Consider the following 15,987-nt stretch of genomic DNA (forward strand, 5'->3'; position numbering starts at 1 on the left):
TTACCAGTTGGTTTTGTTCATTCGACATCATAAAATTCTAAAATCTTTGCTTTTACTTTACATTTACTTTACGTTTACTTTAATTTTAACTTTAATTTAATTTTACTTTTACTTCACCTTTACTTTTTCTTCACTTAACTTTTACTTTGCTTTTATTTGACATTTATTTTACCTTTACTTTGACTTTACTTTCGCTTTTTCTTTCCATGTAATCCTGCAAATCCACCTTCAGAAAGTCGCACACTGCAGCTTTAATTTACACATTTGTTTATTTACGTTTTCCTCACGTACATAAACAAATCAAACCACATGTACCAGAGCTTTTTAAAAACGTCCTCGCAGGTACAACATGTTCCTGAGTGCTGCGGTAAATAAACAAATGCTCTGAGATGCGTTCAGTAAATTACAAACATTACGTAACCTTATGTCCTGTGCATCGTAATGAACAATTAAACACGATTAAAGCTGAGAACGAGCGGACGTGTGTGTACGTTAATGAACAGAAGGGTTAGAAACGCTTTTGATTATGGCAACGGTTCAGGTGTTGCTTCCTCTGCGTCGTGGATTTGAAGGACCTCCGCCTCTCCAATTTTATCTGCGGGAAAAAATGGAAAAATTACGTAAGTCGTAGGTAAAAATAAACACAACTTTCGCGTTCTTAAAGGGCCCGTGTCACGCTATTTTCTGATTTGTGTTATTTATAATGTAGTTTCCTCGTCACAAACAGACCTGGAGTTGTGTTTTGTTTCATTCGCACATGTTTAACACAAAATGGTTTTAAATTCCAGGCATTTTCACTAGAATCATTTGGATATTTTCAGTCCTGGAAGTGTCAATCTCCACTGAACTAAAGGTAAAAGGAGCTGTTAAATTAAAAACAACCGAAAACACAACTCCAGGTGTGTTAAAGAGAAGATAAGAACATTTTAGAGCTGCTCGATTATGGAAAAAATCATTATCACGATTATTTTGATCAATATTGAAATCACAATTATTCAAACGATTATTTTTTTAGTTACACGACGCATTTATTCAGCATTTCTCTCTCAAAAAAACACTTTGTTATTGATAATTTACGCCAAACTTTAAACTGAAAATAAATTTAGGCTACAAATATGAACCTTTGAGCAGTTTTGCAATGTATAAGACATAAAATGAATAAAATATACTTATGAACATGAAATAAGGCAAAGAAAAACATAAGTGTATCCAAAATAAACTAAATATCCGCTGTTCGACAATCTCTATTTTTAAAAACTCGATTTCAACTCGATTATATGAGTTTAGAGATTGTTTGACATGCAAATCGAAATCACAATCAAAAATAGATTAATTTCACAGACTTACAGCACTGAGTAATATAAAACCTTTAAGTAATATTTTGAATTTAATTGTTCTTGTAAGCAAAATTGACTTATGTATTTTTGACGCATCCTTTACACCACTACTGTTAAACCTGCTGTAGTTTTAAAGCTCCAATATTACGTAAAAGTGACTCTTTTGATCTTTAAGTCCTGTTATTATGTTGTTACCTCAAAAACAGACCTGGAGTTGTGTTTTGTTTCATTCACACATGTTTGAGTGTCTCTTTATTATTCGTCTGTAGTGGTGTAATGGTACAAATACCGTATTTTCCGGGCTATTTGGTGCTCTGGATTATAAGATGCACTGTCATTAAAGGTTGTATAGAGGGTTTTTTTTAAGGGAAGAGAAATACAGCGACAGTCCTTGTGCGCATTCAGAATTACTGTTGAAGTTTCCTGTCTAGAAGTAATTCAGCGACCGACGCGTCAGTTTTTAGACCCTTCGTCTTCTTCGGTCGCGCCATCGCTGGACGAGATCTCCAAGAATCACCTCAGTTTGGCTTTGCTCCTTTTCCTCTTCTCTTCTTCTTTCAGCGACCTCAAAAACTGACTTTCTTTTGCGGCGAACCGGTCGTGGATTCTCGTCCGCCGTCGCGACAAACTTTGTGCGAAATGCGAGGAAGCGACAGTTCGAAAAAGCCTCTAAGAACCGCTGCGTAAACCACGAAATCCCCGACGCTCCGACGAGTCAGTTATACTAGGGAGTTTGATTGACAACCTAACAGCCAATAGAAAATGAGGGAGCCTCGTTTTCTATTGGCTGATGTTTATCTGGCCTCAACACGTCCACAGTTGATAGATTTTTGTTCTTTTTTTTTTGTCATCATAATTACAAAGCTGCTGCGTCTCTGTAATGGTATTTTAATCTTTCACTGACAGTTTGAAACTAAAAAAAATCCTCCATACAACCTTTAAATGGTGTGTTTTCGAACTCAGTGACTCAGTTGTTCAGTCGTGTCTAGAAGCGGCACATTGCGCTCGCTTTTTCGGTTCGTTCCTCCGTTCCGTTCCTCGTCGGCGTGGAGTGATGAGTGTGTCTGTGGGTGTGTTTCTCTGTGCGGTCGCTGTCTGCTCCCTGTGTGTTTGTGTGTGTTCTGCGGGTGGTGCGGCTTTGTAGTTTACTGAAGTTGTGCTGGGACACCGAGTGGATTCGTGTATGGGGCGCTCTGGCTTGTGGCGCGCTCTCGTTTTTTGATGGGGTTGGAGGCTTAAGAGCGCGGCCTATAGTACGGAAAATACGGTGTTCGTGCTGAACAGTTTCAGTACGAGATGTTTGGTTCAGTGCAGGTGCACGAGTGAGTTTGCGCAATTTGTGTGAGTTTACATTCCACCACTACATGTGCAGCTACACAGAGACTCGGCTCTTTAATATTCACAAGGAAACTCGTCCGTGATTGTGGTGTCAGTGTTTCCCGCAGCGCTTTATAGTTAGAGCAGCCACCTTCACAAGAATTGCCCCCCGACTTGACTACGTCCCTCTGAACCACGTGAATCGTCACAAAACTACAGATGTTGCACCCGGGTCCTCACTTTCGCCGGCACGGAATCTCCACAAAAGTGTATTTTCAGTCGCTGGAGACAGTGTAACTGCAGCAGATCTGCACTTACACTTTACAGACAATCTGGACAAGTTGTTTTTTCTGGCCAAAAATCTGAAGATTGAGTAAAACTTGATGCTGGAACTGTTAGTGCTGCTCTTTACTTTTTGAAAAGTTTTGTTTACTGTTTACAAGGAATTTATTAATTTTTTAAAATAATATTTCATACTTTTGTTGCTTATTTGAGGATATTTTATTTAACTTATTAGTATTTCCAAGCAGCACTTTGCATTTATTTTATTTTCCCATTTGTATAATGTTAAAACAAATTTTTGGTTTAATAAAAATTGAAATGGTTTTGCATTTTGTTTCCAAACTGTACCGAAAATGAACCAAACCATAACCTTAAAACTGAACCATGATTTTTGTGAACCGTTACACGTCTGTTCATCCGTCTACATCTCAAAATGCTCTGTTCCACCTTGTGATGTCATGAAGCGGTAGTTTTCAAGTGAACTGCTCCTTTTACCTTCAGTTCAGTGGAGATCGACAATTCCAGATCTGAAATTGTGGTTTCTGGTGAAGGTGTATGAAGTTTAAAAACACAGTGGAGCACTTCCTGTACTACCACATGACATCACGAGGTGCAACGGCGCATTTTCAGTTTCAGTTTGCGTGTTAAACAAAAACAAAACACAACTCCGGGTCTGTTTGTGACGAGGAAACAACAAAAGTGCGTACGTTTTTCTATTCACCCCTTGGTCTGATTGTTCCGTTGTTGTGTCCTTAAGCAAGACACTTCACCCCGCTTGCCAAGGATTGTGTAATAATTTGTTCTCACCGTTAATGTTCCTATTTCTGGTCACACTTCGCGCTCCAATTTCCTGTTCTCTTAGAAGATAAGAGCTCGTTTGGACCATTATGTGAACATGTCTCTCTGTGAATAGAGACTAATTGACCTTTATTTGGTCTCGGGATTTTCCGTCGCCGACACAGAAGTTTTTGCCTCCATTAGCAGAGATTCTACTATTTTTGTGCGAAAAGGACGGATTTACAGTTACACACGGAGTTTAAGCAGGAAAAGGTGACATTAGTGTAGAATATGAGTAGAATAACTTTTATTGTAAGAATATTAAGTCAAGGCATTTCTATAAAAGCACAAAGTCCTGGTTTAGTCTGAGTTTAGTCCTGGTTTAGTCTGAGTTTAGTCCTGGTTTTGTATTGGTTTAGATCTGGTTTAATCCTTGTTCAGTCCTGGTTCAGATCTTGTTTAGTCCTGGTTTAGATCTGGTTTAGGCCTGGTTCAGTCCTGATTAAGTCCTGGTTTAGTTGTTGTTTAGACCTTGTTTAGTCCTGGTTTAGTCCTAGTTTAATTCTGGTTTAGTCCTGGTTTTGTATTGGTTTAGATCTGGTTTAATCCTTGTTCAGTCCTGGTTTAGACCTGGTTTAGTCCTGGTTTAGTCCTGGTTTAGACCTGGTTTAGTCCTGGTTTAGTCCGAGTTTAGTTCTGGTTTAGTTCTGGTTTTGTATTGGTTTAGATCTGGTTTAATCCTTGTTCAGTCCTGGTTTAGACCTGGTTTAGTCCTGGTTTAGTCTAGGTTCAGATCTTGTTTAGTCCTGGTTTAGATCTGGTTTAGGCTTGGTTCAGTCCTGATTAAGTCCTGGTTTAGTTGTTGTTTAGTCCTTGTTTATTCCTGGTTTAGTCCGAGTTTAATCCTAGTTTAATTCTGGTTTAGTCCTGGTTTTGTATTGGTTTAGATCTGGTTTAATCCTTGTTCAGTCCTGGATTAGACCTGGTTTAGCCCACTCAATTCCTAGTTTAATCCCATTTTAGCTCTGGTTCAGTCCTGGTTTAGACCTGGTTTAGATGTGGGTCAGTTCTGGTTTAGTTCTGGTTTAGTCCTGGTTTAGTCCGAGTTTGTTCTGTTTTAGTCCTGTTTAATTCTGGTTTAGTCCTGGTTTTGTATTGGTTTAGACCTGGTTTAATCCTGGTTTAGATCTGATTTAGTCCTAGTTTAGTCCTGGTTTTGTCCTGGTTTAGTCCTGGTTCAGTCCTGGTTTATCTGTTTTAGTCCTGGTTTTGTCTTGGTTTAGTCCTAGTTTAATTCTGGTTTAATCCTGCTTTAGTCCGTGTTTAGTCCTTAATTTAGACTTGGTTTAGTTCTGGTTTAGTTCTGCCTTAGTCCAGATTTAGTCCTGGTTTAGCCCATTCAATTCCTAGTTTAGTCCCATTTTAGTCCCATTTTAGTTCTGGTTCAGTCCAGGTTTAGTCCTGGTTTAGTTTTTAGTTCAATCCTGGTTCAGTCCTGGTTTAGTCCTGGTTTAGTCTAGGTTTAATTCTGATTTAGTCCTGATTTAGATTTTGTTTAGATATGGTTTAGTCCTGGTTTAGTCCTGGTTTAGTCTGGTTTAGCCTTGGTTCAGTCTTGGTTTAATCCTGGATTGCTTCTGGGTTAGTCCTGGTTTAATCCTGGTTCAGTCCTGGTTCAGATCTTGTTTAGTCCTGGTTTAGATGTGGTTTAGTCCTGGTTTTGTCCTGGTTTAGTCCTGGTTCAGTCCTGGTTTAGATCTGTTTTAGTCCTGGTTTTGTCTTGGTTTAGTCCTGGTTCATTTCTGGTTTAATCCTGCTTTAGTCTGTGTTTAGTCCTTAAATTAGACTTGGTTTAGTTCTGGTTTAGTCTGCTTTAGTCCAGGTTTAGTCCTGGTTTAGCCCATTCAATTCCTAGTTTAGTCCCATTTTAGTTCTGGTTCAGTCCTGGTTTAGTCCTGGTTTAGATCTGGTTTAGTCCTGGTTTAGTCTAGGTTTAATTCTGATTTAGTCCTGATTTAGATTTTGTTTAGATGTGGGTTAGTCCTGGTTTAATCCTGGTTCAGTCCTGGTTCAGATCTTGTTTAGTCCTGGTTTAGATGTGGTTTAGTCCTTGTTTAGTCCTGGTTTAGATGTGGTTTAGTCCTTGTTTAGTCCTGGTTTAGATGTGGTTTAGTCCTTGTTTAGTCCTGGTTTAGTTTCTTTCTTAGTTTAATCCCATGAGGCTCTGTTAGGTTTAGTTCTGGCCCAGACCTATTTTTTATTGTAACAGCTTTTCCTTCTTGTGTAGCCGTCTCCTCCTCGTTTCCATGGAGACGTTATTAAGTTCCACAGTGCAGCTTTATAATTAGACCAGACTCCAGACTCCGTAACATCAGAAATATCGGCTCTTACCGGGTTTTTCGTGCGCTGGAGTGGAGTTTTTTTGCAGTTTTCTCTCGGGGCTGCGCAGAGGTGAAGAGGGTCAGACAAGTTTGGAATCGAATAAATATTTGAATTTAGTATAATTCACGCAGGACTTTTGAAAGTGAAAGAGTTTAAACCTGAGTCCGTGCTGCAGTCTCCACGTCGGGTCTGTGGAGGGGTTGTACTGCGGAGGGAGGTGCGGGTACAGCCGGAGGTCCGGGTTCTGGAGGTCCGTCCCCTCTAGAGCCTGTTTAATCATCCCCATCACCAAGTCTTTCTCTGAGGAAGAAAAGTGACAAGTTTAATGCAAAAATTATAACACGGAAGTTTTTAGTGTTTAGTGGTGGTGTATGTCAAAGCTTTAATAGACGCAGCAAGAATCTCAGACTTCCGATCACTGCGCAATCCATACTGGGAAGGATTTTCTGCAAAAAGTGAGCATCAAACCACCATGTTTGATTTCTCATTGGGTTGTGTCTATTGACAAAGTCGATCTTTTAAGTCTTTTGAACCATATCACTTTTGTTTCTGTTTCTGATATTGTTATATTTTAGTTTTGGGATTCGGACATCGTTAATTGTGTGGTTGTTGGATCCTAACAGCGGAAAACGACTCGAGAAATTTGTTTGCGAACTCCATAAATACAAAAGGGAATCAGATGTGTGTGACTGCAAACCTCCGTTCAAACTGTTGCCCTTCCCAACGGAACTGAAAAATGGTGAAAGGCGAAAGCGATGGGTAGTATTGATCCACAGGAAGATGAAAAAGGAAACCTTTGGCTGCCTAAATCATCCCGAGTTTACAGTGAACATTTTGTATTTGGAGCTCCATGAAAGCGGGATCCTGTTTGTTAATCGAGAGGTGCAGAAGACAAACAGACTGAGCTGCACTTTCTTGTTCTTGTGGTTTTACAGCAACATCACGTCTTGGTCTCTTTGCAGTGGAAGGTGTTTCTTGGTGAACAGTGCCTCTCGCTTTGGCGTTGACTTTTTAAATTCATAACCGAGACTGAGTGAGGGGTTTTGGGGTTTTGCTTTGATGGAACTCCACATACAAAATGTTCGCTGCAAACTCTGGATGATTTAGGCAGTCAAACATCACCTTTTTCATCCTTCCCATCAATCCTGCCCATCGCCTTCGCCTTTCACTATTTTTTATTCCGATGGGAAGGGAAACAGTTTGAAACAGAGGTTTGCAGTCACACACATCTGATTCCCTTTTGCATCTATGGAGTTCACAAACCAATTTCTTGAGTCGTTTTCCGCTGTTAGAATAACTTATTTTTATACCATTTTAAATGACTATATGAAATAAATGTAATATTTTATTATTTTTACAATTTTTTATTAATTAATAAATAGTTTTTAATTGCTAAATTATATATATATATATATATATATATATATATATATATATATATATTTATTTTTTTTTTTTATTTGTGTTACTTACAGTACATTTTACATCATCCACATTAAATCAGATTATATTTAAACATTCAAATGCCAGTTATCATTCAAATAATTTAATTATTTAATTTAGCTTTATTTAACATTTAAGAACTTAAATTTAATTTATTTACTAAGCCAACTGCATTTAAATCTAACTAAGGCTTCTCATTGTACTTATTTAAATTAAGCCCGTTTCTCGAGCAGTTTTCCTCTGTTAGGACCCAACAACCACATAATTATGATGTCTGAATCCCAAAACTAAAATATGACAATATCAGAACCAGAAACAAAAGTGATATGTTTCAAAAGACTAGAAAAGATCGACTTTAACAACAGACGCATCCCACCGGGAAAACAAACATGGAGGTTTGATGCTCACTTTTTCAGAAAATCCTTCCCAGTATCTTTATTTATTTATATTTTCATTTCGTTTGTTGTGATAATCTGTTAATTTTTCCATCCCTAATTTTGATGAAAATTCTAAAACTTTTCCAGCGACGATTCAGGATTTTGTCTGTAAAATTCTCGAACAAATACAACAAAACGAGTCTGACAAGCAAATTATAAACAGGAAAGAGACGAGAAGATAAATAAGAAGGACGACTCGTGCTTCTGGGGCTGAAGTTTGGAGATGGAAATGTCCTTAAAAAAAAAAAATCTGACAAATTCAACAGCTGCTTTTATACTTGAGTGTCCCTTTTTCAATTAACGTTCTCGTCGGCGGCAGACTGACAGATCTGCTATTCACAATTTTCTCTAGAGAGCAGAGCCACTGGTGCTCGAAAAGGTCAAAAAGGAGAAAAAAAAGCTAAACGAGTGGCCCTTTGTTAATATATGTACTACTTAAATATATATACTGTGTGGGTTCTATGGGTTCTGTGACCTGTGATTGAAAAGTCGCCCATAGTATTTGAACTCTTTCACAATCGTCTGCAATCTGATGTAAATGTCACGATGTATTGAGAAAAAAATAGAAAGAATGTGAAAAAAAAAAGCCTCTAGTCTCCAGTCGTTCAATAACAAATACACTGAATACACTTAGTTAATAGAAAATATTCTGAGATACAAACATGTTTCAGTTCTTTGGGTGGAAACGTGGCTATAACGAAATGAAAATAAAACTAATTTTTCTGGTGGAGGATCTGCCACCTGGAGATGTTAATGTTTTGCCAGAAATGTTCCACAGTACAGTATTACTATTTTGATGTTGTATTTACTCAGTTAGTCCATCCTTCCGTTTTCTTCTGCTCATCCAGGGCCGGGCCATGGGGGCAGCGGTCTGAGGGTCTGTTTACATGAGAACGTTTGCAGGTAAAAACGACAAAATATTTGATCAGAAGTGCCTTTTGTTTAGACGGTGATGGTGTTTTTGGGGCTTAAAAATGCAAAAATCTGAAAACAGCCTCCAGAGTGGAAAAGTTTTGAACACGCTTCCTGCCGTAGTGTTTCCATCTACACTGTCCAAGACGCAAAACTCTGGTCAGATCCACGGAGCCGCGTGGACATGCAAACCCAATCGAATTCCACACACTTTTGCGTCACCGTTTGCACTCAGATTTCCTCCTGAAAACGCTCGTCTAAACGCAGAGTAAAAAGTGAAGATGCAACATCCACTTTTGCATCTTTTGTTCAGACCGTCATCATATAAACGTAGCCTAAGCAGGGACTCCCAGACTTCCCCCACCCCAGACACTTCCTCCAGCTCCTCTGGGGGACCACTTGCATTCCCAGGTCAGTCCAGAGACATCGTCCCTCCAGCGTGTCCTTGGTCTTCCCCGGTGCCTCCTCCCAGTGGGTCAAGGCTGGAACACCTCCCTTGAGCCACCTCAACTGGCTCCTCTCGACGTGGAGGAGCAGCGGCTCTACTCCGAGCTCTTTCCATGTGACTGAGCTCCTCACCCGATCTCATTTCGGTCACTTGTATCCGTGATCTTCTCCTTTCGGTCATTACCCAAAGCTCATGACCACAGAGGTGGAACGTAGCTTGACAATAAATCGAGAGCTCGGGGTCTTGTTCACTCAGTTAGTTACAGGAATTAAACTCCATATTTGGTCTGGTGATGAACCTGGTTGTTTCCATGGAGACAGATAGGTGTTATGCCAGACCAGCTCTGTTCAGAGGGGTACACATGTCAATCTGGACACACAGGTTCATACTCTGGAACACAGCCACAAAACAGCACAAACGAAACTCAAGCGTTTCATATAATTTTCTGCCTGTTTTGAGGCTATTTAACATTTTGAGGGTCTGGATGACGTCATCGGCCGAAAACTAAAACTGCTAATATCTTAAGAACCATAATCACACAAATGAAGCACCAACGACTGAAACCATTTTGGGAGTTTTAGAGCATTTTGAAGTTTCCTGGGGGCTGACTGACCCCAATTTGACTTATAAAAGAATCGTTAATATCTCAAAAACTAAAGCAGCACAAAACAGCACAAACGACTGACATACACGACCGGTCAAAAGTTTTAGAACACCTCAATTTTTTTAGTTTTATACCTGTGTTACTGTTGACAAAAACATTCTAACCCTTTGATTGATGAATGTGTCCACCTTCGGCAGATAGAACAGCTGAACTCACTCGTGGCTCGTTCTTTTTACAATAAAAATCAAATATTGTTCAGAAAGTTCTTCCCAAGTCTGTTGCAGAAGTTTCCATAAATGTGTGGCACTTGTCGGTCGCTTCACTCTTCTGTCCAGTTCATCCCAAACCAGCTCGATGAGGTTTAAGTCTGGACACTGTGCTGCTGCTGGACACTCCAGGTTTTCAAGCTTTACCATCTTGTTCTTTTTTCCTGAGGTAGTTTTGTCAGAGCTTGGACTTGTGTTTTGTATCTTTTATCTTTTTTTTTTAACCTCTGTCTGTTCAGTTCTTACCTTTGTACCATTTCAAACTCTTCACTGGACTTTCACGACTTGTACTGCAATAAATAACTGGAAAAATTAGGGCCTTTCTAAAACTTTTGACCGGTAGCGTGTAGTTTTTGTGTAGGTCTGCGTCTGATGGGCGTCTTCTTGTGTCTATCGAACGTGCCCCGAGTCTCACCTCTTTGCCCGGCCAGGAGGAGCCACTGCTGCACAGTGGAGAGCGAGTCCGTCTGAAGGATCTGACAGAGCAGCTCCAGCACCTGAGCGCACAGAAACATACCGGATTATCAGCACCAGCACACGCAGCCTCACGCTCCGCTTCTTTTGTTTTTCAAAGCTCCCCGTCTCCCGCGTCCCTGTGTTAAACTGCGCTACTCTCGGCCCCCTGCTGGGCTCCTCGAACATCACATGTCCCCTCACGTTCAGACGTAGAGATATATCCAGTGTTGGGAAGGTGACTTTTAAAATGTATTCCCCTACAGATTACAGATTACATACAACAAAATGTAGTAATCCATTAAATTACTTAAAGTGAGTCATGTAATCTGAGTACTTTGATTACTTGATTTGCTGTAGAGAAGCAAAGACTCGAATATCTTCACATAAGATGTTTTGTCTGCTAAAAGAAAATAAAAAGCCCCGACTTTTCCTTAACCGTATTAAAAATATTATTGATAGAATGGTTTCGTCCTGTTAAATCCTGTTTTAGTCCTAGTTTAGATCTAGTTTAAGTCTGGTTTAGATCTAGTTTAGATCTGGTTTTAGATCTAGTTTAGACCTGGTTTTAGCCCTGTTTTAAGACCTGTTTTAGACCTGTTTTAGACCTGGTTTAGATCTAGTTTAGACCTGGTTTTAGCCCTGTTTTAGACCTGTTTTAGACCTGGTTTAGACCTGTTTAGACCTGGTTTAGTCCTGGTTTTAGACCTGGTTTAGTCCTGGTTTAGACCTGGTTTTAGCCCTGTTTTAGCCCTGTTTTAGTCCTGGTTTAGACCTGTTTTAGTTTCCTGGTTTAGACCTGGTTTAGACCTGGTTTTAGACCTGGTTTAGACCTGGTTTAGTCCTGGTTTAGACCTGGTTTAGACCTGGTTTACCTGGTTTAGACCTGGTTTAGTCCTGGTTTAGACCTGGTTTAGACCTGGTTTAGACCTGGTTTAGTCCTGGTTTAGATCTAGTTTAGACTTGGTTTTAGTCTTGGTTTTAGTCCTGGTTTAGTGTCCGGCAGTGAGTAGAATTACTAAAAAAAAAAAAAAGAAGGGATTTAGCCCAAAATGTGAAAACAGGACAATACCTCTGTGTAATCCATTTATTTCAACAAAGTAACTGTAATCCAATTACCACTCACTGAAACAGTAACTGTAACTGAATACAGTTACTCATCATTTGTACTCTGATTACATAACTCTGGTACATGTAATCTGTTACTCCCCAACACTGGATATATCTGAGGCGTTACTGCAGAAAATCAGGAATCTACAACTACTAGAAGTAAAAAGGAGCTTCACTTTGAATTATTACTTTTTGTTTCAGAATGTTTTACCGTCTTAAAAACGTGAAAAAACAAAACTAGTTCATTTTCAAACTTTTGCAGCGGTTATTCCTCACTCGTGCGTTCCGGTTTTCCTAATTACTCACGAGTTTATAAGCGCTTTTCTCAACTGGCATGCTGACTGCGCACTTCCTGATTCTCTGACGATAAAACAGAAACTAAAATGTAACACCTTACTGACTAAACCGGATAAAAAAAAGAAGTGAAGAATTGGAGTATAGCATCAGCCACAGTGTTCAGCTCCAGTCAAATGAAGCTCATCGAGGCTGCGGGTTATTGGAGCGGATTTAGAGCCAAGTTCCATATTTGGAATTCCGACCGCCAGTTTCATAGCAACCAAAGAGTCAGTCTGGAGCGACGCAGTTCAAGGTAGCGTCCGGTACCGTCCACGCCGCTGGTTTAGGAGCTCTTAACAACGCTGTCAATCAAACGAAATCAAAAGTTATTCAAGTTATTCAAGTTATTCAAGTTCATATCTTGATTTTTGGCTAAAATAGTGACATAAAAACACCAAGATCATGTAGGTCGGGTTAATACCAACATTTTAAGACCAAAATAATGAGGAATTACAGAGAGAAGGGTCACAGTTTTTCAATATTACAGAGTTTTTAGAAAATTTCAACATTTTATATGACTTTTTCATGACTAAAATGAATTTTCCATGACTTTTTCATGACCTAAAGTGAATTTTCCATGACTTTACAGCACCTACATGTGTAGAATTGATCAGACTTTTAGGGTTAAATGTGAAATGTTAAAACTTTCCACTCACCTTATGGTTTGGGATTGTAGTTTTTTAACATTCAAAATCCTGTCAGTGCATTTATTGTCGTCTCTTAAACAAAAGGCGCAGAGAACTTAACAGAACGCTGTAGTTGCGTGAAAGAGATACTAAAATTCCATGACTTTTCCAAAACTTTCATTGAATTTACAAAATCCCATGACTTTTCCAGGATTTCCATGACTGTGGAAACCCTGAAATTAACTGAATTAGAGCCAGAGTTAATGGAACCAGAGTATAGACTGTATATATAAATGAAAATGGCTAACATACTGTCCTCCGCATTCTGAAAAGGAAGTGAGCATGGACGTGCTTCTGGCTCCATCGACTCTGGCTCCAAATCACTTTGTATTGAAATAATTATCACACCTGTATCTGTAACTGCTGCTGTCAGACTCGTAATTTTGGTCTTAAAATGTTCGTATTAACCCGCTCTATATGACCCTGGACTTTCTATTTCACTATTTTCTGTCCGTAAATGAATTCCTATTCCTTGAAATTCCTGTAACAGCCTCGATGAGCTTCATTTGACTGGACCCGAACGCTGTGGTGACGTCAAACTCCTTTAGTCCACCTCTTTAAACAGTCTATAGTCTCTTACTTTTATCATGTTTAATCATTGAGTGTGTTTACATGCACATCAATAACCCGGTTATGATCGGGTTTTTTGAGTATCCCGGTTTCTTCATGGTGCATGTAAACGCAGTAACCCGGTTTCAGTAACCCGGTTATGGCAGTATCCCGGTTATTAGAAACCGGGTTACTGTAGCTGGTTTATTCCGATAGTAACCGGGTTACTTGTGGCATGTAAACGCAGTATCCCGGTTACTGCAACATAAAGTTGAGTGCGCATGTGTCCAAAAGACACTTTCCAGTCTTTCACCACAACAGTAGCGACATAAATAAATTGACCAACATAAATAAAGTGACCAAACGAGTGAAATGACTGTAAAATAAAGAGCTGCACTAAACCTGCACATGTACAATCTGCACTCGTACGACCTGCACTCGTGTGACGCTGAAAAGCTAAAACATGAACTATCTCCTATACAACACACGCACAGAACACACTTACCATCATTAACACCTCTTCTGTCACAGAAATAACACACATAATCCACAGAGTCGTGTCATTTAGTACAAAAGAAACTGATCACATCAGCGGCACAAGGAGCGAGTTGTTTTTTATCGCCGCTAACAGTTTATGCTAATTAGCCAAACGGTCTTAAGTTTCGTTTCTGTAAAACGTAAACAAATGTGATCAGAGCTGAATTATCTGATCAAACGGGCTGATGTGTCTATAGTGTTTATGGTTTATATGTTGTAAAGTTGAGTTTATTTATGCAGAAGATTTTAATGAAGAATCTGCACAGTGGATTGTGGGAGATCTCGTAGCTCCTTAGCTTCTTATGCTAAAGGAGCTCACGGTTTGTATTTTTCCTGGTTTATGAAATTGATTTAAGTTAATTTTTGCGCCTGCGCATTTGTAAGATTATGTCAAGAAACCGGGATACTCCATTTGATCATGTATACGCGGATATGAGTGTCCCGGTTTCTCAGTGCGCATGTAAACGCAGTAACACGAATACTGACATAACTGGGATATGGCTAATAACCGGGTTACTGATGTGCATGTATACGCACTCAATTTTAGTTTTAGTTTTATTGTCAGAGAGTCAGGAAGTGCAGTTAGCATGCTAGTCAGTTCTTCGTACAGCCCATGACGGGACTCTATACGCTCTGTACCATGAGCTCCTGGTCCTGCAGTAGTCCGTGGGGGCTGGCTTTGTGCTGGGAGCGGGTGTAGGACCTGCGCTGGGTGGACTTGGAGGACGGGGGGATGAGGCGCCCGGTCTGAGCCGAGTACTGGGTCTGTCTCCGGACCGGCTCCTCCTCCTCGTCCTCCTCGGGGCGGCGCTACGAACAGAACAGAGAAAGAAGTGGATTTATTATTGAAGACATGGATTCTACTGTGATGTTTTTTGAATGAGGCGTTGAAATCCTGCGACGGGAGATGACGCAGTCGAGTCTGAACGAAGCTGCGAGAGGGAAACTGACTCTTGAGAGGTTCAGGTCGGGTTATATCACTGTTACCTCCACAAAATCTGACCTGGACTTGTGTTTTAGAGACAGAAATAAACTTTGGGCTACGTTCAAGTTGCAGGGCTTAATCTCAATTTGGATTTTTTTTGTGAAATCTGATTTTTTTTGCGAGGTCGTTCACATTTCCAATTAAATGTGACTTGTTTAGGCCTGATTTTGGTCCTGGTTTTAGTTTTAGTTTAGTCCTGGTTAAATCCTGTTTAGTCCTGGTTAAATCCTGGATTAAACTTGGTTTTAGTCCTGACTTTAATCTGGGTTTAGACCTGGTTTTGTCCTGGTATAGTGCTGATTGTAGTTCTGGTTTAGATCTGGTTTTAGTCCTGGTTTAGTTTAGTTTAGTTTTGGATTAGTCCTGGTTAAATCCTGGATTAGACTTGGTTTTAGTCCTGATTTTAATCTGGTTTTAGTCCTGGTTTAGACCTGGTTTAGTCCTGATTTTAGTCCTGGTTTAAACCTGGTTTAGACTTGGTTTTAGTCCTGATTTTAATCTGGGTTTAGACCTGGTTTAGACCTGGTTTAGTCCTGGTTAAATCCTGGATTAGACTTGGTTTTAGTCCTGATTTTAATTTGGTTTTAGTCCTGGTTTAGACCTGGTTTAGTCCTGATTTTAGTCCTGGTTTAGACCTGGTTTAGACTTGGTTTTAGTCTTGGTTTTAGTTTTGGTTTAGTCCTGGTTAAATCCTGGTTTAGACTTGGTTTTAGTCCTGATTTTAATCTGGGTTTAGACCTGGTTTAGTCCTGGTTTAAATCCTGGTTTAGACTTGGTTTTAGTCCTGATTTTAATCTGGATTTAGACCTGGTTTAGACCTGGTTTTAGTCCTGGTTTAGGACTGGTTTGAACTTGATTTTAGTTCTGATTTTAGTCCTGGTTTAGTCCTGGTTTAGTCCTGGTTTAGTCCTGGTTTTGTCCTGGTTTAGTCCTGGTTTAGTCTGGGTTTAGTCCTGGTTTTGTCCTGGTTTAGTCCTGGTTTAGTCCTGGTTTTGTCCTGGTTTAGTCCTCATTTAGTTCTGGTTTAGTCCTGGTCTAGACCTGGTATAGATCTGGTTTAGTCCTGGTCTAGACCTGGTTTAGTTTCTGGTTTAGTCCTGGTTAGTCCTGGTTTAGTCCTGGTTTA

General features: G+C 39.7%; 1 protein-coding gene across 1 annotated transcript in view; it reads right to left on the reverse strand.

Annotated features, from left to right (window-relative positions):
• Positions 1 to 524: 524 nt before the first annotated feature.
• Positions 525 to 15,987, reverse strand: part of tbata (thymus, brain and testes associated) — a 40,299-nt gene continuing 24,836 nt past the window's right edge. The window contains exons 4-8 of the mRNA XM_055149923.1: positions 14,516 to 14,662; positions 10,621 to 10,702; positions 6,254 to 6,395; positions 6,105 to 6,154; positions 525 to 595 (exon numbers count right to left, since the gene is read on the reverse strand). Coding sequence (XP_055005898.1) covers positions 525 to 595; positions 6,105 to 6,154; positions 6,254 to 6,395; positions 10,621 to 10,702; positions 14,516 to 14,662 — 492 coding nt within the window. The remainder of the gene's footprint in view (positions 596 to 6,104; positions 6,155 to 6,253; positions 6,396 to 10,620; positions 10,703 to 14,515; positions 14,663 to 15,987) is intronic.

The sequence above is a fragment of the Boleophthalmus pectinirostris genome, unplaced genomic scaffold (assembly GCF_026225935.1).
Source record: "Boleophthalmus pectinirostris isolate CB_2022bp ecotype Guang Dong unplaced genomic scaffold, ASM2622593v1 HiC_scaffold_14, whole genome shotgun sequence".
NCBI classification, from domain to species: domain Eukaryota; kingdom Metazoa; phylum Chordata; class Actinopteri; order Gobiiformes; family Gobiidae; genus Boleophthalmus; species Boleophthalmus pectinirostris.